At 40.4% G+C, this 22,896-nt stretch overlaps 1 protein-coding gene across 1 annotated transcript in view; it reads right to left on the bottom strand.

Annotated features, from left to right (window-relative positions):
* MAGI2 (membrane associated guanylate kinase, WW and PDZ domain containing 2) overlaps nt 1–22,896 on the bottom strand; it is a 610,224-nt gene that overhangs the window by 144,140 nt on the left and 443,188 nt on the right. Inside the window, exons 12-13 of the mRNA XM_027124164.1 lie at nt 10,765–10,856; nt 3,926–4,118 (exon numbers count right to left, since the gene is read on the bottom strand). Coding sequence (XP_026979965.1) covers nt 3,926–4,118; nt 10,765–10,856 — 285 coding nt within the window. The remainder of the gene's footprint in view (nt 1–3,925; nt 4,119–10,764; nt 10,857–22,896) is intronic.

Below are 22,896 nucleotides of genomic sequence, written 5' to 3'. Positions count from 1 at the left end.
TTCAAGTCCAATAATTAACTTTTAGGTTTTAGCTTCTGTTTTGTCCTCACCAGTCATGCTGGAAATCATCACTGTGCTGACTGGGAGAGGGTCTCCATTTGGGAAGGCAGGAGTCATTGATAATGTCCTCCAGGTGAGATGGTTTTGACTAGAACAGTCAACTGCTGGCCAGGAGCTGCTCCTGGTCTGCAGACCCATTTATTATTCCTGCCCAATGCCGGTCTAGACTTTGTTTAATAACTGTTAAAATTAACTGCCAATGTTTTTAAATAGGGTGATTTTACAGAAAGCTGGATTTCTAGTTTCTCTTGAAATATTTGGTAATAATCAACTAGAGTTGGGCAATTCCTGCTCCCTTGACTGTACACAATGTGCAAGTCTCAGCTACTCCCCAGCGTCTCTTGCAAATTCCTGATGTACTCATTTACCCGTGGAGTGAAGAGCACACAGGGCCAAAGGGCTTGTTCGGCTGGAGCCCTTGTTTCCCTTCAAGATCACAGACTGGGTACCAGGGCTCTATGTAACCAAACAGACCTTGCCTGCTTCCAGGTTGTGCCTGGGCCTCTCTTCACAGGACTGTCCCCTGGAAGGACGTGCAAATCTTGTCTTGAAGCACGGCTGAGGCACCGGGGTATGTGTGTGGTAGATCTTGGACACGTGCACTGGAGTGTCCACGGGCACAGTGCACCCCTGTGGTGCCTGGCAGGCGGGGGTCCTGCCCATGTTAGGGGCTGGCCTTCCTGAAGGCATGTGAGTTTCTGCACTCCTGCCTTATGCTCATCAAGGCAGACACATTATTTAAATGGGTGACATGCTCATAGACAAAGAGTAAGGGATTGTATTTAGAATTGACAGAAAGTATAGTAACCAGGAGCAGGCAATTCACTAGCATCCTGAACGCTGGCTAAACTTTTCACCCAGCTGCCAAGAAAACCTTCCCTTTCTCAGTATCAGGCCAAGAATCAGACTTTGCCTTAGGTGTTAGGAAAAAAAGATGCTGATAGCTTTAAGATGGACTCTAACGTGTTTTGATTAAGTCGTAAAACTTTCCTTCACATCAATTCTAGATTTACACTTTCGGGAATTCCTCAGAGACACTCTTCTCTCAGACGAATCGTATGTATTCAAAATAATGTGTCACTACGTTGAAAGTCTCAAAGTTGAATTATTAAACATGTAAATATTTACACTTTCAGTGTAACAATTAAAGCCACTTTGAATAACTAAATATCGGAGCTGGTAGCACGGATAAGGCACCTCTCCAAACTAGTTTAAGGTGCACGATCTGTGCTACGATTATCTGGTAAACAAAATTGGATACGTTACTGGCTGTTTTCATCCTTTATCCTTTACGTTTTCATCCACCGTTTCTCACTTTTGAGGACCTAGTTCGCTGTTGCCTAATTGAAAATTCTGCCTTTCTATCTTTAGCGCGTACACTTTTTTTGGTATGTTAACATTTGGAGCAGGTTTTTATTTTCATTTTTGCCCAGTGTAACTAACCAGTCTGTATCTCTCATAATCAATGCTGTTTTTTCTTCTTCTTCTCTTCAGCATCAACTAGGAAACCAGTGCCCAGTGTCTTCTGAGGTGAGGCAGGACATCTGTACGAGCGGAGGCAAGCACAAGGCTGCCCACCTCTTTTTCCATTATATTACTCCTTTGTGCAAGAAAGTGGTGACACTGCCTGTCTCCTCGTTCATCTTCTGTCTCTTCACAGTCTGATTATTCATTTCCCCTCAGCTTTGAACCGTCTCATCATAAGCCAGGCTTGGACCTCCCACCGCATTTGCTTCAGAAACCATAATAACGATGATAACAAGAACCCTGAAAATGGCATATCCACTGTCATATCCATTTGTAGCTATCTCTTCTCACTGTTGGAGAAATGGCAGCTATGAAGAAAGGCTGTCTTCCTAGGCCCGTTTAAAAAATCTGCTCCATCCTATTTCTAGGCATTGACTTTACTATCAAAGTATCCTTTGCTGAACTTAATCGTTTTCAATACTCATGAAGCTTTCAAGGAAGAGTGGGCTGAACTAACTTGGAAACTCTCCTGGTGTGAATGAGCAGTCTGCGGCAGAACATTTTCAAAAACTAAATGCACTTGGAAGCCTCAGTGAGTAAAGTTGGTAAGAACGGCAGCAAAGAGCATCTTCACAGAAGTTACATGATCCACAAATGGCAAGAATACGTTTTTGAGGCATTTGGCCTACACTCCACTAGCCTGGGTTGATCAGAACAGAATTTAATTTACGACCATCAGCTGGTGGCAAGCGGAGCGTGAAATCATGTTGGTGCATTAGTTTTTGCACTTTGCAGTGTATTTCCTTGTAAATCAGTATTTTTAAACTTATCTTTGGGTTACAGAACAAATACCACAGCAAACTTTTTATTAAAAATCACTTTGGAGCGTGAGAGACAGTTAAATGTTAACTGAGCAAACACTGTCTTCCTCGGGGCATCTCGCCCAAGGTTAAGGCATAATTCAAGGTGTTTTACTTCACTGGGTCAAGTGGTCCATGAATTCCTGAAGACAATGGCACCTCTTAGTAAAACCTCCATCATACAAGATCGATAGCAGGTCTCTACAGGCGAGGGCTCGTAATTCTTCTGACTTACCCTTAAGTGATATCTCCTGCTCAAAATCTAGTTTCTACAAGACTTGACTAGAAAAGGATTTTTAGTTCGACTAATAAACCTCATCCTCTCGAGTGATTCACAGCTGTGATTAGCTGGTGGCCCTTTGTTTAAAAATTCAAATGTGTTACGACACTAGCACATATGGAAGACGCCTTATGTTAGGGAGTGACATTTGCTAAAGGTTGGTCTAATGTCTTTGAATCCACTGGACAGGGGGTTGGTGGCAGAGTAAAGAAAGAAGCACTGGCTGGGGAGATGGGTCTCTGCAGGATCACTGACTCACTGCAGACCACCAGGACATCTACTGAACCTCTGGGCCTCAGTCTGTCATCTGTAACACAAGGGAGTTCACGTTGCTCTTCCTAAGGTCCCTCCTAATTCTAGTATTGATCACTGTGTATGAGGAGCAGTCCAGGGCTGAGTAGAGAGGCCAGCAGGCCACCGGGGCAGGTGACGACGGAACATCTTTGGCACTGTCGCTCCTGTAATTCACAGGGCAAAGAAAGCACAGGCGGTTTGGGACAATATTCCCAATATTACTGAGTGCTCAGAGGATAAAAAACAGTATAATGCTTGTAATGGACATATGCCTTATAAACAGAAATCTTTTTTGGGGGGGTTGAGAGATGGTAAAGAGAGCTAAATTGAATCATATGACTAAGAGGGCTGACTTTTAAAAGTATTTCTCTGGTGGATTCTTTTATGAAGCTGTAAAGGTTGTAAAGGGAATAATTACTTCTAATTTCTCTGTTTCATAACTTTGGAGTTATATGAATTGTGCTTTCTCAGAGTGACATATAGCTGTATTTTTCTAAATCAGAGTAATCATTTCATTGTTACCATTTATCAGGCTCTATAAAGGAAGTTAATTTTCCATCCTAGTTGCCTTTTTATGGTATCAAAATGCTGTGTTTCTTGGCTTGTAAACACAATGAGGGACATTTTCAAAAGCTATATTTTTCACTATTATAATGTTCTTCTTATACCTAGCATCTACCAAAAAGCAAAGAGCATGCATATCTTAAATTAGCCTCAGGCTTTGCTAGAAATTTTTAATGACTCCATGGAAAATGTCAGCCTCAAAGACGGCTTAGAAATGTACTAGCGGGGTGAAAATCTGCACTTTCAACATCATAGTTACATCTGGCATAGCGAGGTTGGTCTTTTCCCTCATATAATATAGAAACTGATTTAAAATGTTGTCTCCAGTGTCCTGACCCTTACTCACAAAAGCATCTCACCACCTAACCCCCAACTCTTGCTGCTGGTTCGAGTTACATACCTCCACATAGCACCTTTCTTCTCACAGTGAGGTTGACCTGCCCGTTCCGGGCTGCATGGTGCATAAGGTCGATGACATAGCGGTGGGTCTTGCCAGCCACTGGAATCCCATCCACATAGACGAGCTCATCTCCCGGGTGTAGGCGGCCGTCTCTGTCGGCTGATCCCATGGCAATGACAGCTCCAATCAAAATCTAGACAAGCAGTGAGAAGAAAAGGATGTTTATGTTTCAAACCTCCTTCCTTCCTTCCTTTCTTCCATCTATCTACTTACCTACCAAGCAACTCAGTAGAAGATTTTATTCCCTGTTCACACCCTCTGCCCCAAATCTGAACATGTACTTGAAAAATGAAAACTGAGAGGCTGAAAGGATGCCCTCCTAACTCTTCCAGGTTGCTAACTCTTCTCAGAGAAATAAATGTTTTGGACTTGCTCCTGATGGCCATGAAGTCTGGGGGACACTTGCTAACTGGTTCATAAGCTATCACCCTTAAACCCAAATAACCTGATGTCACTGGCCACCGTACATGGGCTCTGAATTGCAACAAACTGGGGATGGAATCCTAGCTCCACTTCTTTATTTGTGTGCCGTGGGCAAGGCTTTTCAATCTCCGCAAGCCTCGGTTTCTTCACCTGCAAAAATGGGGAAATAAAATAATAGGACCTACTTCATGGAGTTGTTGGGAGAAGCGAAAGAAATAGGGCATGGGAAGCATTTAACTTTGCTCAGGGCACGTAGTGAGTGCTTGAAAAATGTCAGGGGAAACTACCTGCTGTATATTATTAAATTCAGATGAAGGTTCAAAGTGTTTTTTATCTTTTAATTTTTGCTTTGCTTTCAAAAGCTGGAGTTAAGGATAAAACAAAACAAAGCAGAACCCATGGCTGGCCTTCCCTGGACAGTTGACCTACTTTAAGAACAGTCAAATCTCCTTCAGATGTTTGCTCCATTTCTTTGAATACTTTCTTAGAGCACTTCCTCTGCACAAAGGATGTCCCCAGTTCTGCCTGTCCCCTGCAATGCTTCTGCTGTTTAGGCGGCCACCATACCAGGAAATTTGGAGGTACACATCTGGGAAATGTGCATATTGTTATAAATCTCTGAACCAGGGACTGTGACACAAGGCATAACGATGTAAGGTTTCCTACTTCCCATTAGAAACACTCAAATTAGTGTCCATTAGCAAGGCTTTTTTTCTTTCTCAGAGGAAAGGCAACAGCACTCAATATTTTAGTTTTGCTATTTAATCTACAATTTTTCCAACTCATGGACAACAGAGTTCAAAAGGATAGTTTTTCTTTTGCCAAGTGGCTTAGCCTCACAGCATCTAAAGGCAGTGGTTACCATTAGTCTGATAATATTACAGAGGCTATATTCTAGGTTGTATTTTAAGTCTATAAAATGATCCCTTGCTCACGGATTGATTTCTTTCAGGCACTAATTTCTTTCAAATCTCAGATCTGTGGATTCCAGTTAATTTGCAGAGCTGCTCCATCACGACCTGCAGCCTTGTGTGTCAGCAGACGATTCCTTCTTGCTTGGTCACACTGCTCAGTGTGGCCTGTCAACACAGATCTGGACGCCCAGACCTCCTCAGGTATATGCAGAATTATGGTCTGGAGGGTTTTCTCTTTTTTCCTGAGGACTTCATAGCCTTGGTCCACTGAATAGCTCTCTTTATCCAGAGGAATGAAAATTCCCTACCACACGGCAGTTTTTTCCCTATTCTTGGGGGAGGGTGGGGAGTGGAGAGTAGAGAATAGATTTGCTTCCTTGTTGAATATTGGTGCTCTGATGACGGATTCATTATTGCTCTCACAGGAAACACATTGCCAGCCTTGGACTGCTGGGCCACAGCAAATGGCTGTGCCCGTATGCTGTAGTCCAGCAGTCGGGCATGCTTCTGATATTTTCCATTTTCCCTTATTGTCCTGTCAACCTGAATTTATGAGTTTCTTTCTAAAGATATTCCAATCTATTCTTCAAAAGACTCAACCCGCTATGGAGCACTTCAAAGATTTATTAAGTGCTTTGTGCAAAAGCCAGTTAAAATGAATGTTTATGTTCCTCCACTGCCCCATGAAAAGCTGCATTTAGCTGGGTTAGCCCAAAGAAAATGCTTCAACCTTTAGATTTCCTGTATGCCTCAGTGGGAGAGTTTATAGCTAGTAACAGAGAAAAAATGGCTAGAGAAATTCTTAGCTTAATTACCAACATTAAGCTATAGTTCTGATTCTATAGCTTAGAACACTTTGAACACTTTGATTCTAACTGATGAAAAGGAATTTAAAAAACATGTTACAACTAAGAGAGCTACCATTGCAATTGGGCACTCTACAAAAATAGTAAAAACAAAATTTCACATAGGAAAATTCTCATTCCTCTCCTGCTGTAGGAAAACAGCAAAGATATACTCTTGAAGTTATCTTCTGTGTTACTAGTTTAATATCATCCATTAAAAGGAGAACCACAGTAAAACATCTGTTTTTCTGTTTTATTGCTGTGATATGAAGTACTCTCCTCGCTAATTAATTCATTTATCCAGCAAATATTCATTGAGTCCAGGGACACTTCTAGGTGCAAGGAATCCATCAGTGAACAATAAACAAAAATCCCTTGGGGGCTTCCCTGGTGGTGCAGTGGTTGAGAGTCTGCCTGCCGATGCAGGGGACATGGGTTCGTGCCCCGGTCTGGGAAGATCCCACATGCCGCGGAGCAGCTAGGCCCGTGAGCCACGGCCGCTGGGCCTGCGCATCCGGAGCCTGTGCTCTGCAAAGGGAGAGGCCACAACAGTGAGAGGCCCGTGTACCACAAAAAAAACAAAACAAAACAAAATCCCTGTTCTATAGAGCCATTCTAGTGGTCAGACAGTAATAAATGTAAAAATTATGTTGTATGCTAGCAGGCACGTACTACGAAAAAAGCAGAGCAAAGTAGGATGATGGGCGGGTGTCAGCTATGCGGCTGAGGTGGAGTTAGGGCAGGTTAGATCAGGCCTCAACGAGAAGCTGACATTTGAGCAAAGACTGAAGTTCACTGGATACATTTTTTTTAAACTTGAAGCTTTCATCTTCAAACTTTACTTTGTTCTATCAAATCTTACATATTTATTTCTAAATAGTGTATTCAATATAATACTTCAATACAGCTTATTATACAGTATTGTAAAATTATTAACAATATATATATTATTGTATAATCACATTGTATAATCCACCCTCTACCTTTTTCAGAGAAAGGTTGTCATAGTTATGAAAGAAACTTGAACTGAGCTCAGCGTGGGGAACTGGAGCAGGCATGAGCGCGGCTCGTCCATGAGCTACACATATGAGTTACACTTGCTCCTTCCTTCAGGAACTGCCGCTGGGAAGAGGCTGGCAACGTGAGCTGTCACTGCTTCTGCCTCTCACGCTGCTGTTGTTCCTTAGCCTTTGGCCAGTTTACACCTTTGTGCCCTGCATTTCACTGCTGACACAGAGCTAGCTCTATGTGCCTCTCTATTCAGGAAAGAAAATAACCCACAACTTTTTTTTTTTCCTTTAATTTGAATATGCTTTGTACACTTGACACATTTGAGTAGTTTATTTCCTATCTGGATAGGATAATCTATGATTCCTTCTTGCACTGTTAACTGTTAAGTCAACTCACATTGACTTCCATATATACATTCTTAATGTTCATCTAAGCTCTCGAAAACACACTTCAGGATATCTGATCCTTTAAATCAGTAGTTCTCAGACTTTAGGGTGCACGTGAATCACACCGTGAGCCTGTTGAAACAGAATTCTGCATCTACCCCGAGAGTCTGATTCTACAGGCCTGGGGTTTAACCTGAGATTCTCCATGTTTAACAAGCTCCCAGGAGGTGTTGGGTGCTTCTGGTCTGTAGATCTAACTGTGATTTGAGTAGCAAGGTTCTGAGTATTCTCACTTGGCCCAGTGGACCCAGAAGCTATGGTCTCACTGGTCACATTCCAAGTCCACTGAGGGACTTTCCCTCGGGTGCCTGGCTTGAGCCTCCTGCCCCATCGTACTGATCACTTTCCAGGTCTGCTGAGTGCATGGCCTGGGCTCCCTGACCCATCAGGCTATACTTTCCTTCTGATCTTGCTGACCCCTGGCTATACTGGCCAGTGAGCCTTCCCAGCCAACACTGGCCTCGCTCTACTCATCACATCCCTCTGACCTCACTGGGTCCTTCAACCTCTGAGGACCTGCTCAGCAGCTTTCTCATTGCCCTTGGAGTTGTTCCTTATCCTGCCTCTCTTGCTTTGGCCCTGAAGGAGCAGCTTGGTGGCAAAACAGATCAAGGAAGACCCCTCCACACAGACACCCCCCCAAACAAGTGACCTGGCCTTATCTTTCCAACTATCTTTTGTTAAAAAAAAAAAAAAAAAAAGAATCAAAAACTCCACAACTTCACTTTATCTTAAAGGCTATGAAGGCACAGAACAAAATGATGTATTTGATATGAAATAACAGCAATTCACATTCAAGTGGCTGATATCCCCGTAAGCCAGGGGAAAAAACTAACACAAAACAGAGAACCAAAACTAAGCAACAAACAAAACCAAAACCACCTTTTCAGTCCTTTTAAGTCCTTTAATTCTTTCCCACACTACCTAATGTCAGTCTAAACCCAGCAGGTCTGATCTGCAATAATTACAGCCCAGGGTGACTTGACAAGGTGGCAAGCAGATTTCCAGCCCTAGCCTTCTGAAACTCTTCCACAAGTTTGCACCGGACTCGCATGCCAAGGTCCCTGTCTATCATCGCCTCTCTCTTTCCATGAACAGTTTTTCTCCACACAGGCCTTTCTCCACTGCAGTGTTTTCCAAGCCTTTCCATCTTAATGCCTTCCCATGTCTTTGCAGCTCACAGCTGGAAATCCCATTATCATTGCTTTGTAGCAATTTCTCATTTCTTTCTATTTCTATTGTTAGTTAACTGTGAAAATTATTTCCTCTTGCAGGAAAAAATGCCCATATGCTTATTTGAGCTGGAGTCCTGCTGTTCATTATTAGCCAAATGCCGTGCTGTCGTGTTTAATGCGCACCCTGAGATGTCAATACCATTTTGTCTATATGAAGGCAGAAACCCATTTGATATAATTTATGAGACCTCCTGCGGGTGGGGACCCAGTCACGTCAGGCGCCTCTCCCTTTGTAGCACATCAGCAATTAACTGAGGCTAGTGCATTTTGTTTGTATATTATCTCTGGACTTACAGTGGAGGAAAGCAGGAAGGAAAGGCATATGGGAGATATTTACAGTAGACTTACCCTTCCTGATATAATCTTTCTGAGGTGCAACATTCTGGTCTTCAAGACACTATATTCTGGCTTTGAATGCTTCAGGGAGATTTAGGCTTCTGCTTTATGGTTTCACTGTCAGAACTGTAATGTGCAGCCTGAGCGTGTCTTAAATCATTCAATTCAAAGAATAAACCAGAGTAAACCTAAACACAATGAGGATAACCAGCAAAACGTAATCTGAAGAGGTTTATCATAAATACTGAATGCCTGCCCACCGGAGGGGAGAAAGGACTCAGGAGTGTAAAGCCAATGTTCAGAAGGGCTGGGAACCCGGGAACCTGTGTACCGACCCGGCAGAAAGCTGTCCTGAGGCTGGCAGTAACCACCGGCTGCACTCAAACACCTGAGCTTCATTCTCAGCGATATATATTCCATTTGGGTAACAATCCTCTAGTTTCTGTGCCAGGCCAAGATCAGCTAGACCATTCCCTCCTGGAGTCAGCTGACACTATGCCTTTCCTATAACTCAGTCATGCAATCCCTTCTATCTCTGAAGAGTGGGAGATGCAGTCCCTTCTATCTCTGAAGAGGGGGAGACGGGCGAAGAGAAGACGGTGCTACGAATGTGGTGCTAGTTTACCCACAAAGCAGACAAAGCATGAGCCTACGGAGGTGGCGGGAGTCCAGCAAAGTAAGGACTGTGTATCTCAAAGACTGTATTGAAGTAAGCATTACGGGAAGAACTGGAACTTCGTTGTTTCCCCTTACATTTATTTTACAGTTTAATCTTTTACTTGTATTTATGTATGAGAAGGGACCTGACCGTATTTCAGTGCTTAGGGACCACTTATGAACCTTTTATGAACCTGACATAGTCACACTGGGTCCCACTTAAGACACGTCTTTTACAAGGAGTGTTTTATGGCTGTTATTTTAATACGTGCTCACAAGTCTCGCTTTGCTGTGTTTTTTTTTTGTGTATTAATGAATATTGTTATTTTATGCAGTCACTCTGATGTATCATATATGTAATTTCTCCAGAGCCCTTCACAAATTCCCAATATTGTGCCAACTGAAGTTGACTTCCTGAACATCCTCTCACGGTAATCCCCTAATTCAAACCTGGTGAGATTCTGCAGCATTGAACTTGATTTTACTTCTGTTTATCCCCGTGTTTTCTCTCCCCAGTAGTTGTGATTGAAACCATACACCATTCTGCTGTTGCAAGTCATCTCCTCGCATGTATCTTCTGTCATACTGCATGTTTATCTGTGAGCTGCTGCCCAGAGAGACTAGGGGTCCAATACAAGTAACTCATTGAAATATTGAAGAGCAATCCAATCCATTTGAAGAAAGAGTAATGTCCCTCTCTTCATGAAATGTGCATTGATTTATGATGATATGGAAACACTGGCATGTTTTGAAAACTTAAATACCAAGAAAAAAACAAATAAAGCAAGCCTCAAGAAACTTTTACGTGAGTCCTAAAAGATTTCTTTTTGTATAGGATACTGAATGATTTTTCTCTTCACCCATACACACACAATATGACCCAAAGTGTGGAAATAAAGAGAATCAACTCACAGGCTGTCCAGGCTCATCTCCCCCGAGGATTCTGAAGCCAAATCCAGACTGCATCCTGCGAAGGTGAACATCCAGCTCCTTGTAATCCGGACCTGGCATAGAGGAGACCCCACTGAGTGATGAGTCCTGCCTCCCCCCAACCCGCGAGGGACTGAACACGCCGATGAGATGGATTAATTTTGTGGGTGTGATCAATGAGAGTGCCGTTAGAGTCGGTGAAAAGCACAGAGGATAAGAAAAAAATATATGGTAACAAAAAAGTAGGTATTCCAAAATTAGGTAGTCTCTGGATTAGCACTGACCAGCCAAGGGCATTACTAGGGTATTGCCATAGGCGGAAAGAGCACACAAATTTTCTGAGTGAAAAGAAAAATCAATGCCTCCGTAATTCTTCATCTTCCTGAAAGGATTGAGATTGCCCTCAAGAAGATTGGCTGTCACTTTGGCGATGTTACTCTGACTAGAACAATTGTTTTAGAAGTATGAGAGAACAGATGGCAACGCCCTGGAAATACCTGGTAAAGGACTACTTAGTAATTTACTAGTAGCTGTTTCTGACTTGATGTGTCCCATTTAGTGTGTGTAGGGGAGGGGGATGTAAACTTACACCTCATAGAAGGTGTCTCTTTTAAAATTGTTAGAGTTAGAAAATAGAAAATCTGAACTTTTCTCTATTGAGGTTTGGGTGAAGTTTTGATTTTCTGACAAACTCCTTTAGGCTTTTCATAACTCAGGGACAGAAATTTGCCTGGGTCTAAGTGAACTCTTATCCCCCAAACATTTTAAAATGTGGAAGCCACTAGTAGATTCACTACTGACTCTGTAAACATATTCAAAATAAACTAGACAAGGGATATTTTTCTGTAGTTAGCTGAAAGAACAGAAATGTACTTAAAAATAAGCTGGGAAACTCTTCTGTCATTTTTTTTTCCAACCCTAGAATAAACTAAAACCATAAGAAATATTTTAACTTTTTAAAGAGAATATGATTTAAATATGATTTAACCTTACCCCCAGCCCCTGGCCCTTTGAACCTTCCCCAGGGGCAAATATCTCAATCATGACGGGGCTGTGTATACTTTCAAGGCCACTGTTAGGATGTTAATCAATGATTAGCAACTTTGGGGAATGCTTATTAATGCCATCCTTTGCTTAAGAAGTATTTAGTGATCTTTGGGCCTTAATGGTTTAAAGGAGGTATTAGAACTGATAGATGCAAGTATTAAGTTAAATTCTCCTTGCTTAAGCAGGATGGTTTTGGAAATTGGGATGGGATTTCAGAGGAGAATCCTCATGAGACAGGAAGCTTATGTCTGAGCCATCTGGGTATACAGTAATAGCCATAGTTGAGAGAGACACTCAATAAGTGATGGCCACGCAAATCTTTTCCAGACTCTACAGTAAGTGGAGCTGCTGAAGTGATGCAGTAAACAGAGCACAACAGAACAGGGCTTGCCTTTGTGCCCTCCAACCTGAGCAAAGCATTTCCAGTGATATGTGAAAGGCAAGTCACTCACTTCTGAAATGTAGGCATAAGCTGATTGTGTGTCTAGTGTCCTCAAGGAAAAAAAAAAGCTGAATCAGCCATATAAGTACATATGTATATATGTCCAAGTCACATTGTCCAAGACTCTATGACTTTCGTGCCCTTTTAGGACCAGATGCATGTATAACCAAAGTCTTTCCCATTCAGTGACGAATATAAAACTCAAAGAAGAATAACCAACTGGATTTCCACATCCATTAGTCATCCTTTATGAATTGTATAATCATTCATATTTTAAAGGTACGACAACTTAGAAAAATTCAGTTCCTCTTAAACACTTTGTTAGAGTTGAGTGGTAAAAGGAAAATGAAAACTTTGCCCTACACTCTACAAGTCTCAACTGACTTTTGACCTCAGTTTATTCCGAGGTCTACAACATTATATATGAAATCACATATTGGGGTGTGTGCTAAACCTTCAGGACCCTGGAGGCAAGTGGAGCAGCCCTACAGAGTCATGGCAGGTACCTGAATTTCTCCCAACACAGGCAGAAAGGCGAGGGGAGAGGGGAGGGCGACAGATAATACCCAGTCGCCGTTCAAACCTCTAAAACTTGGTTATACGGCTGCTCCCATCAATCTCTTCTCTAGGTTCCTTTAAGCTTAGAGGACTCGAGACCATATATACATAAAAATCACAAAGAGAGCACGATATACTTTCGACATTCAAAATGATACAGCTAGCGTATGTTTAACCAGAACCTTCCATTTACTTGTAGATAGTCTCATTTTTGCATTGCTGCTGAGTATGGTAAGTGAGAAATTGTTCCTCCAGTGGCTTCAGCACCAATCCATATTGCATGAGGAGCTCTACAAGGACTTTACCGCGTGATCCATTTTATTTGCTAAGGAAAACTTTCCCCCGAGGAAATGCTGAAATCATAACAATCCCAGTAATGGCATTTTTGAGATGTGCCAAGGTACAAGGGAGCTGTCGTGTCAGAGGATGCTGTGATTCCTGGGAGAATTGGAAAGCTTTTCCTTAATGAATGACTCAGGACTCCTTTATATTTAGGAGAAAAATATAGATCTATGTTTGCTAGTTAATTTTATTTAACTCTGAAGAACTCTGAAGATGTAAGCAGGGAATATCCCCCCCCCCCCATTCTTTGTGTGCATTTTGGTGACATTCCGATCCCCTGACTACTGCTCTGACCACTCTGATTTCAAATATAGGGTGATACATGCCAACCACGTCATCTTCACCCTCCGTTCTTCCAGGCCAAGACGGCCAGCTTCATGGCACATGTGCCCGTAGAGAGGCAAAAAGAGACCCGTTAGAGAAGTGTGCCTGCAGATGTAATTTACTTTTTATTTCTTTGTTAATTCTGAACACAGACTCAGAGGCTGCAGGGCGTGGAAACTTAAGAGAAATAGCCAACTGGAAAAAAAAGTTTAAATGACGGACTGTGCCTTAAGGCAGTTTAGTTTTTTCTTTTTCTTTTGTTATTGCTTAAGGAAAATAAGAGCTTTCAGAAAGAGAATTTTTCCTTTGTTTCTCCCTCCCTTCGCCCATCCATGAGTCTGGCTTTAGAAAATAACTAACACTATATGCACATAGCTGGAAACATTACTTTTCTCCCTTCCTGCTTTGCTAGCGCTCTTGAAAGATTACAATGTTTCTGATACTCTCCTTTAGCTGCTCTTCTGGTCTGATGACATACTTAAAATGATTGTTATCATGCTTTATCTCTTCCCCTGTCAATGCAAGGACTTAAAGCAAAGAAATTCAAGGGCAACTCTTCACCCCACTGTTATAGAATTTAACAATCCTCACCCCTCTCTCCAGCTGGTTTGCAAACCATGCACCTGGCAGGCTGTTAGATGAAGGGGTCTGGGGGACACCTAGTGGGACCTGAGTCACTCTGGATGTCACTCAATCATGCCCCTACCAACATCCCTTTTTTTTTTCTTCTGTCTTTGTGTTCAGTCTGTATCTGTGCTCTTTTTTTCTTTTTCTTCTTCCTTTTCCTTTTCGCAGAACTGTGAGGGGTGCTCTCAGGCATTTCTCGGTGCAACTCAAGATGAGGCAGTCATTGTGAAGAAATGGACTAAGAGAGTCAAAAAACTCTTTGGACGTTGGTGTTCAATGGTTAGCCATGGCCAGTGTTGCTTGTTCCTTAGAAGCTGGGTCCTAGGATCCTCAGGAATTATGAAATAATGCATCTTAAGATCCTCGTCCCAGATGGGACTTCGCATGACCACGGTGGCAAGCTACAGAAATGGAATTTACAAGTCCTGATTAATCCTGGGCTCTCAATAATATTGAAAAAGCTACATCCAGGTAGCAGGGTAACCTCCGTCATAATAAAGAAAAGCAGAATTTCAAAAGCTGATTCTTATTTTGTACTAAGACGCCAGGAAGACTTCACATGCTATACGTACCCTTGGTCTAGCTCTTGAAAGACACGGTTCTGTGCACGGCTTCAGGAAAAAGGATGGGTGACTGAACACAACTGATTAATTTTGTGAATGGATTCAAGCTTCAAAAATGCAAAGAATGGCATTTTTATGGATTAATTTGGCACATGGAATGCTGCTGTAAACACGTCAATTAAATTTTGGTACTTGAATCCCCTTTCATGTTTTAATTGAACATAAGCACCACAGGCTTATTATCACATTTTGACACAGATAATGAATTCATTCAATTTTTCCTCTTGAAAAAGTATTAAATTTTTGGCTTTTCCTTGGAAAGAGATCTAGAAAAGACAGTACGAGGGAGGAATCAAGAATCAAAGGTGGTTATTAAATATGTCCCTGCCAAAAAAAAAAAAAAAAAAACGTCCCTGGCATCTGGATTTCCAATGCACTCTAGATACAAAATGAATTAAACAGGAATTAAATAGTTTTTATTGATCAAATCTAACATTACCAGGTAAATAACTAACACATTCTTGTCTTAAAATAATCCCTTCTCTCTACTTTTTTCTCTTTATGCCTTTGGTAATATGAATGTGGCCAGACATGTTTTAGCCACAGTAGAAGCCATCTCCCACTCTCTGTTTGGTTCTCTTCAAATAACCAAAGCTTTCAAATAAACTCAGATTTTCCCATCTGAAATACTCCCTTGCTCTCCCCATCCATTGCTCTCTTGAAAGAGTGGTCTCTACGGAAGCCTTCACTCTCTCTCATGTCTGACTTACTCCTGACGGTCTGGTTTCTGTTCTCTTGGCATTACTGAATTGCTCTCTTTAAGGTCTTTGATGACATCCTAATGACCAAATCCAATGGCCATTTTTTTCTTGTGATTGTTTTTCTTGTAATTCTCATTGTGATTGATTTCTGTGTCTCATTTGATACTGTCGACGCACCCTTTATGACCCCTGATTTCTATTGTTTCTAAACAAGAAAAGGTCTCCTTCCAGAAGGGATTTCTACTCTTGGTTTCCGTGATACGCCACACCCTAGTTTTCTTGTCTTTGGGTGGGATTGTTCATTCAAAGGTCCTGACTATGGATTCATTGCTCTTATTAACATTCTCCCTTGGTGATGGCATAACTATCTTTGTCTATCTCTAATATTCCATATGCACAGCGTGTAGGAGTTGCTTAAATGTTTCTTGAATTTGTTTTAACATACTCGCCAATCTAGCGTACCTAATGAACCACAGCGTTATTCTTCTACTGAGTTTTCACTTAGCTTCATAATTACATGAGGACTTCCTACCGTCAATTTTACCTCTGTACCTAAGCATCTTCTGCAGCTAAAGTTAGTAAAATACCTTATAATTATGATAAATTTATCCGATTCAAAATCATGACACATAATTTGATAAGGAACATTTTATAAATATGAGAAATAGTACAGGAGTTCTACTTATTTTGGATGGAGTCATGATCTTCCAAAATAGTTTCCTAACTTGTGTGGACACTGAACAAAATATTTGGATTGTTCTTTTCCTGAAAATCTGGATTGCATAGTAGTATAGTACACTCAAACTACATTATAACTTTTCTCTTTCAAGTAATGTATATTTCTTGAAATGTAAAAACATCATTTTGTGCATATATCAAGGTAATGTAAGCTCTTGAGGAGTTCTTCTCTTTCTTCTTTTGTTTTTAAATAAAGTACCTTCAGAAGCTGAAATTTTCAAGAAATGTGCTTGCTGTGGCCAGGAAGCTGAGGTTTAGAATCTCAAATTAAATCCTGCTTTCATTCTGCAGCTGTAATCACTAGGCCTCAGTTTTCCTCTGGTTATAGGATATTCTTCAAAATTACAAGGAGTTTACAATCATATATTCTTATATACTGAGAATAATAATGCTTTAAACATTTTCAGACCAAGCTAAACAAATACTTTAGACATTATTTGGGGACACAATGCTAAGCAACATCTCCCGTATTTTCTACATATCCCAAAAAAATGACATGGAAACTTACAGAATGAAATGATCTCAAGCACATATATTCTCCAAGGGGTGTTAGAACATGCTGAGATGGATAATGAGCTGTCGTCATGGAAACACTCTAGAGATGTGTGCTGTGAGCCCACAGACCTGAAACAGTACTATTGTTATGAAACGTTCTTTTCTACAATTGTTTCAGTGTTCTCACTTTCCATCCAGTGGTCTAACCTGCTGTTCAAAGCACTTCCTAAGAGTAAGAAAATATGAATATTCCTTTACCTCCTTCATTTCCATAACATTAAATATCTCAGTCCAAACCAAATTAATAACTATTTTCAGAATAATTAGGTCAAAATTTTTCTCTTAAGTAAATTAATTTATTATAGCTAAAAGCTCTTAAACTTGAAACTACGCTATTCTAACTTAAAATACTATTGAAATGTAGCACTTTATAATTGGCATGGTTTAAAAAAAATTAAATTGATACAGGTATTTACTTGATGTGAAAAGAATTTCATTCTACATTAGCAATATTTTTAATAAGTCCTCGGAAATGTCTAAATTTCAAATCTCTTGAGATACTCCAGCTTCTTATTTCTATTTATCTAGTCCAGTGCTGTCCAAAATAAACAAAATGTAAGTTACACTGGTGATTTAAACATTTCTATTGACCACATTTTAAAAAGCAGAAAGAAATAGGTACAATCAATTTTAATAATATACATTTAACCTAATATATCCAAAATATTATTTAAGCATTAATCAATATTAAAAAATAATTAATGAGATATTATACATTTCTTTTTTTTTTAGTACTAAGCTTTTGAAATCTGGTGTGGATTTACACACGTCTTACAGCACATCCAAATTCAGAGTGGCCACATTTCAAGCGCCTAATAGCCACATGTGTCTAGAAACTTCTGTATTGGCTAGTGTGGATTTAGTCAATCTGGTGGCTTTCTTTGGTACCTGGCTTTGAATCTAATCTTTTACTAAAGCATTTTATGAAAGAACTTAATGAATATGACTATTTTCCTTTGTCTTTTGTTTGTTTGTTTCCTTGGCAGCCATCAGGCCAAACGTGGTGAGCCTTGCCCTCTACCTTAAATATGTGCTTGTGCGGGGTGAGTGAAATTAACATGGTGATTATATACTAATTAACTGATGCTACTCAGAAGAATGATTTGTTACACAGAATGGAAGACGTTGCATTCACAGGACTGTGAGTACTGAAGAATACTTGCCAGAGGAATCCATTCGAAAACTGGTCCTTGGTGGCACTTGTTCTGGATGGGAAAATGGGGAATCAAAATTGAAATTCGTTTACGGCATTTTAAAATTCATCTTTACTTTTGTTTGGTTTCAATTAGAACTCGCTCCCATTCTTGTTCTCGCGTTTAATGATTTTTTTTTTCTCTAAAATCTATGGAAGTTAGTGGACAGATTTACCTGGTTTTATGTACATGAATATGTCTGTAAATGTATTTCTTTCACATGCAGGCAAAAATCTGAATTCTTGTAGATCAGAATGGAAAAAGAGATCATTATTTCCAAACATTAAGCTCTGATTCTCATTATAAGAATGCTTATTTGAAAGTAAAGTCAATCCAGAACCCCAAATATACACACAATAAAGGTCTTTGAAATCATGTTACGATATTGTGCCACCAAACACTGAAAAGTGAAAACTTCAATCAATGATTATGTTGATTTACGTACACCAGTCCAAATATTTTGACACTTACAATTATTTGGATAGATGAAGTAATGTATAAGTAGTTGAGTAAAATTGGTCTATATTAGCAACAGGGATCCTTCATGAGAACTATGATGTCATCTATGCTACAAATAACATAAAAGTTTATGGACGTGAGTGTAAAATACTATATATATTCCATAATATATGTATGAAGTACTAAGAAAATAATGGGTATTTTATCATTAAACTTAAAAACTTAAAAGAAGACCAAATTCTGATTGCTTTCTTACTGAGCTTTGTTTGCTTTGAATAAAGAGTTCTATACTATTCAACACAAAAAATGAAATAGAAGCCTCTTGAGGGCGATAATGAGGCTGTTCCCCAGGGTATCCTGCACAGCTAGCCTCACTCATGAGGAGAATGAGACTCCCTTCCAGGCGATCTGTCTTTTCACAGTAAATTAGTTTTCCAGCAGAATTGTTATTTTTTTAAGAACCTCCATGTTTACTGTGACTGCTTAGGATTATGAATTGAGAAATATCGTTTCATCATAAAGATGGAGCTGTAACAGGGATGGAAGATTGCTCCCTTCTAAACATTTCCATTAGTTGTAAAGGTGACACTTTACATTATCATAATCTCACTAGGACCTACTTGCCATCAGCAATTAGACTCAGTTTACTGCAGCCCCGATGGCCTCATTTTTATTCATGGAAGTACTCTGGGTTACACTGTCAACTTGTGCTACCACCAAAATGCTTTGACAAACTAAATAACTTTCAATCAAGGACTGATTTTAGAGTTTACTTCTCACATTTCCACCCCGTTTTATCCCCTGTCTGATTCCCGGAGCATTAAGTTTTAAACTACTGAATGAAATAAATTTATAAGCTATCGGATTGAATCTAATTTCTAAAATACATGGGGAAAACGTGTCTCCAACCTAACTTTTATTTCACTATCTTTATTACTTAGCGATTTCTTTCTTTACTAAAATGAACTGCTAGAAATATAATACCCTAGTTATTTACAAAGCTACTCAAAAATACTTTTTTTTTTTTTTTTTTTTTGTAGTACGCGGGCCTCTCACTGTTGTGGCCTCTCCCGTCGCGGAGCACAGGCTCCGGACGCGCAGGCTCAGCGGCCATGGCTCACGGGCCCAGCCGCTCCGTGGCATGTGGGATCTTCCCGGACCGGGGCACGAACCCGTGTCCCCTGCATCGGCAGGCGGACTCTCAACCACTGCGCCACCAGGGAAGCCCTCAAAAATACTATTTTTGAAATTAGATTTCCAAATTAAAATTTACATATGAAAAATGGCAAACAAACTTAACTGGACCTACTGATCTCTTTTTCAACATACTATAACTGCAAAGTGACGCATAATGTGATGTATCAGAAACTCTGACTGAAAGGCAATTTTTTTTTTCACAGATCAAACCATAACATAAATTATACTCAAGACAGCAATAACGGTTTTCCTGAACAAGGTACAGGAAAATAACCTTCATAGTACAGTTGAGGACATTTTAAATGATAATGTTATTAAAATTTTCTGGTCTTTTTATGATTCTGATATTAAAGTCACTGATAAAAATGTCTTAACATTTACATATCATCTTATTTTGATTTTTCACTAAAATAAAATAGTGCTCCAGAGAACATGTGCGGGTAGTACTGGGCCACCCACAGGCCACTGGACTCCAACAGTGTCCAAGCACATTTGGCCAGGGCTTGATCTAGCAGCGTTCAGATGTGTAGATGTTCTCCTAGAAGCCAAGGCAGCCTTTCGTGATCACTGAATAGCTGCGCAGCCATGAATTGATCAAAACCTTCCCTAAACCTATTGATGTTTCCAGCTTGACTGTATTGAGTATTTAACCACAAGGGCAAAGGAGAATGGAGAAAAGAAGGCTCGAGCAGAAGCTTCACAGCTCTGGTTCTGAGCCCAGTGCATCTACCATATGTGTTATGGTTCCCACCACCAGTTTCCATTTAGAGCCTCGAGCGCTGTGCTGCAGTGTACGGTATTTTTACACCACCCCAGCTTCCCAAATAGCTCTGCCGTTAGGATGGGAGACAGTGCAAACTACAACTCTTGCTCACTAATAACAAGGAAAGAGCAGCAGAAAAAACAGATGGTTTAGAAATACCACCACCCATTTGGGATAAGTTATGAATTATATGCACATTACAATACCGAACAATGAAAGAATTCCACAATGAACAACAAAAGTGCAGGATAAAGGCCACAGACGTGACAAACACAATGGTCCATTTCTGATCAGCTATCAATTATAATTTCATTTCAAATATAGTATTAAAAACAGTCTTGTTCCTCCATTATGCTCTTTAACTGGCCTGTGGTTACTCTTGATTACCACCTTTGGTACAATACTCATTGCTTATTATGGGTTAATGCTTCCTAATTTCTCAAAAGAAAGACTGATTGTGTGAGCTCATTTTGAAGAAATTCCAGAGGAATTTCTGTTCTAAAGAGGTCCTACCAGAAGGCACATTATACCATATGGATCCCTGACACTTTTATGATCTACATTTGAGTGATGTCTTACTGCAAAGGAGTTTGGACATGTTGTACCTCATAAACTGTTTATTCATAATAACCAAGGTTCAATGTGAAGAAAAAAAAGTTTGGACAACCTCAGTCATAATTCAGCTTGGGCTCATACCAAGGGACAGAATCATTAGGGAAGAGTTTCAGGGAACAAGGATTTTTCTTCTCTGTCTCTTTTGGTTTTCATCAGCTTGTCTGCTCCAGCTTCTGAGGCTGCAGTGGGGAGTATGCCCAAGAAATGGCCCCATGAGCTGAGGTGACAAGATAAAACTTTAGAATAAGTCTGACTTAAAGAAAAGTGAAGCAGCAGGACACGGCCCTCATTCCTAAATGATCAAGTTCCTTAGCATGATCAAAACTTTATTTTGTAAGATTCCAAAGTAAGCCATACTCATTTTCTCTGGGAAACACTTTGCATTGCCTTGTTTGGCATTAAAAAGAGGAGCCAGGATAGCCATTTTTTCCGCGGTTATGTGCGTACAGTCTTCCTTAGGAGCAGAAGGACAGACAAAATTAACTCCCTTTTGGTCCTGTGATTATTGTGGTGATGAATCTGATTTGTTCTCTGTGATAAGAATAAGAATTTCTCTTCACTTAATGAGTAAGGCCTCACTGCCATACATTTTCTACTTAGTTTGCCATGCTCTAGACTTGCACATCTGTATGGTTTTCTGGGTATGGAAGTTCACTGGGTGTTTGGCTACCAAAACAAGTTACCACATACATCTTTACCTGAAATTAGGGATAAAACATGTACGGACAAAAACTCAGGGAGCCAAACAAATTAGCTTGAAAGAAATTATTTATCTGAGTAGGCTTTAAAATTTGTATTCAAATTTAGATGTATGCTTTTCTTGGACAGTAACGATGTCTATCTCTTTAACAGACTATGTAGTAAACGGAAGTCATATCAAATGAGGACAGTCTGGAGCGTGAAAGGGGAGCTAGTAATTATGCCAGGACAATGCAGAGCAGGACTGTCTCAGGCAAACTGGCAATAAGTAGTCTTACGGGTAAGTAGGCCACCATAAAATGTTTCCTATCATATCAGACATATGTGGATGAAGCAATGATGCAATCACATAGAGAGAAAGAATGGCCCGAGGAGATAGGAGGACGGAAAGCAGTGAGGGCCTTCAGAAATAGTCTTTTCCCCCCAATGTTAGAAATGGTGTACAGAGCCCAACAGTTAAAATGTTAGCATACAAACCCAGACAATTCAAGCCTTTCCTCTTGTAACTGCAAAGAAAATTAGTCTTTCTTGCATGAGATTTATGGGAAAAGGAGGAATAAAAAATACCATGGCTTGGGCTTCCCTGGTGGCGCAGTGGTTGAGAGTCCACCTGCCGATGCAGGGGACATGGGTTCGCGCCCTGGTCCAGGAAGATCCCACACGCCGCGGAGCGGCTGGGCCCGTGAGCCATGGCCGCTGAGCCTGCGCGTCCGGAGCCTGTGCTCCGCAACAGGAGAGGCCACAGCAGTGAGAGGCCCGCGTACCGCAAAAATAAATAAAAAAATAAAATACCATGGCTTATCTCATTACACAAAGGTGGGGTATTTTTCTCTGCTTTCAATTTTAAAAAATCCATGTAACGGAAACAAGCAAGAAGTCAATTATCAACAGAGGCTATTACACAAAGGAAAGTGAGATTTATCTAAAAGTACTGGATAGAGATGAGGGTGGGTAGATTTTTGCTATTTTCTGGAAATTGCTGGTAATGATAATAGGGTCATGTTAGTTGAATAACTAACATGGAAACCCAGAAACGCCACTGGTCAAAATTTCTTTGTGGACTATTTAGGCATGGTTCTTCTATTATGTATACAAGCTTTAAGCTTAGGTGGAATGAAGTTAATCTGGAAAAACTTTCTTTTTGCGTGGAGCTCTCCAATAAGAACTAATGAGATTTTTGATAATTAAAAGATATTTAAGGGCTTCCCTGGTGGCGCAGTGGTTGAGAGTC

The sequence above is a fragment of the Aethalodelphis obliquidens genome, unplaced genomic scaffold (assembly GCF_003676395.1).
Source record: "Aethalodelphis obliquidens isolate GAN/ISIS:26980383/991018 unplaced genomic scaffold, ASM367639v1 scaffold27, whole genome shotgun sequence".
NCBI classification, from domain to species: domain Eukaryota; kingdom Metazoa; phylum Chordata; class Mammalia; order Artiodactyla; family Delphinidae; genus Aethalodelphis; species Aethalodelphis obliquidens.
The sequence above is the reverse complement of the archived record's forward strand: the minus strand, read 5'-3'. Positions and strand labels throughout refer to the sequence as shown.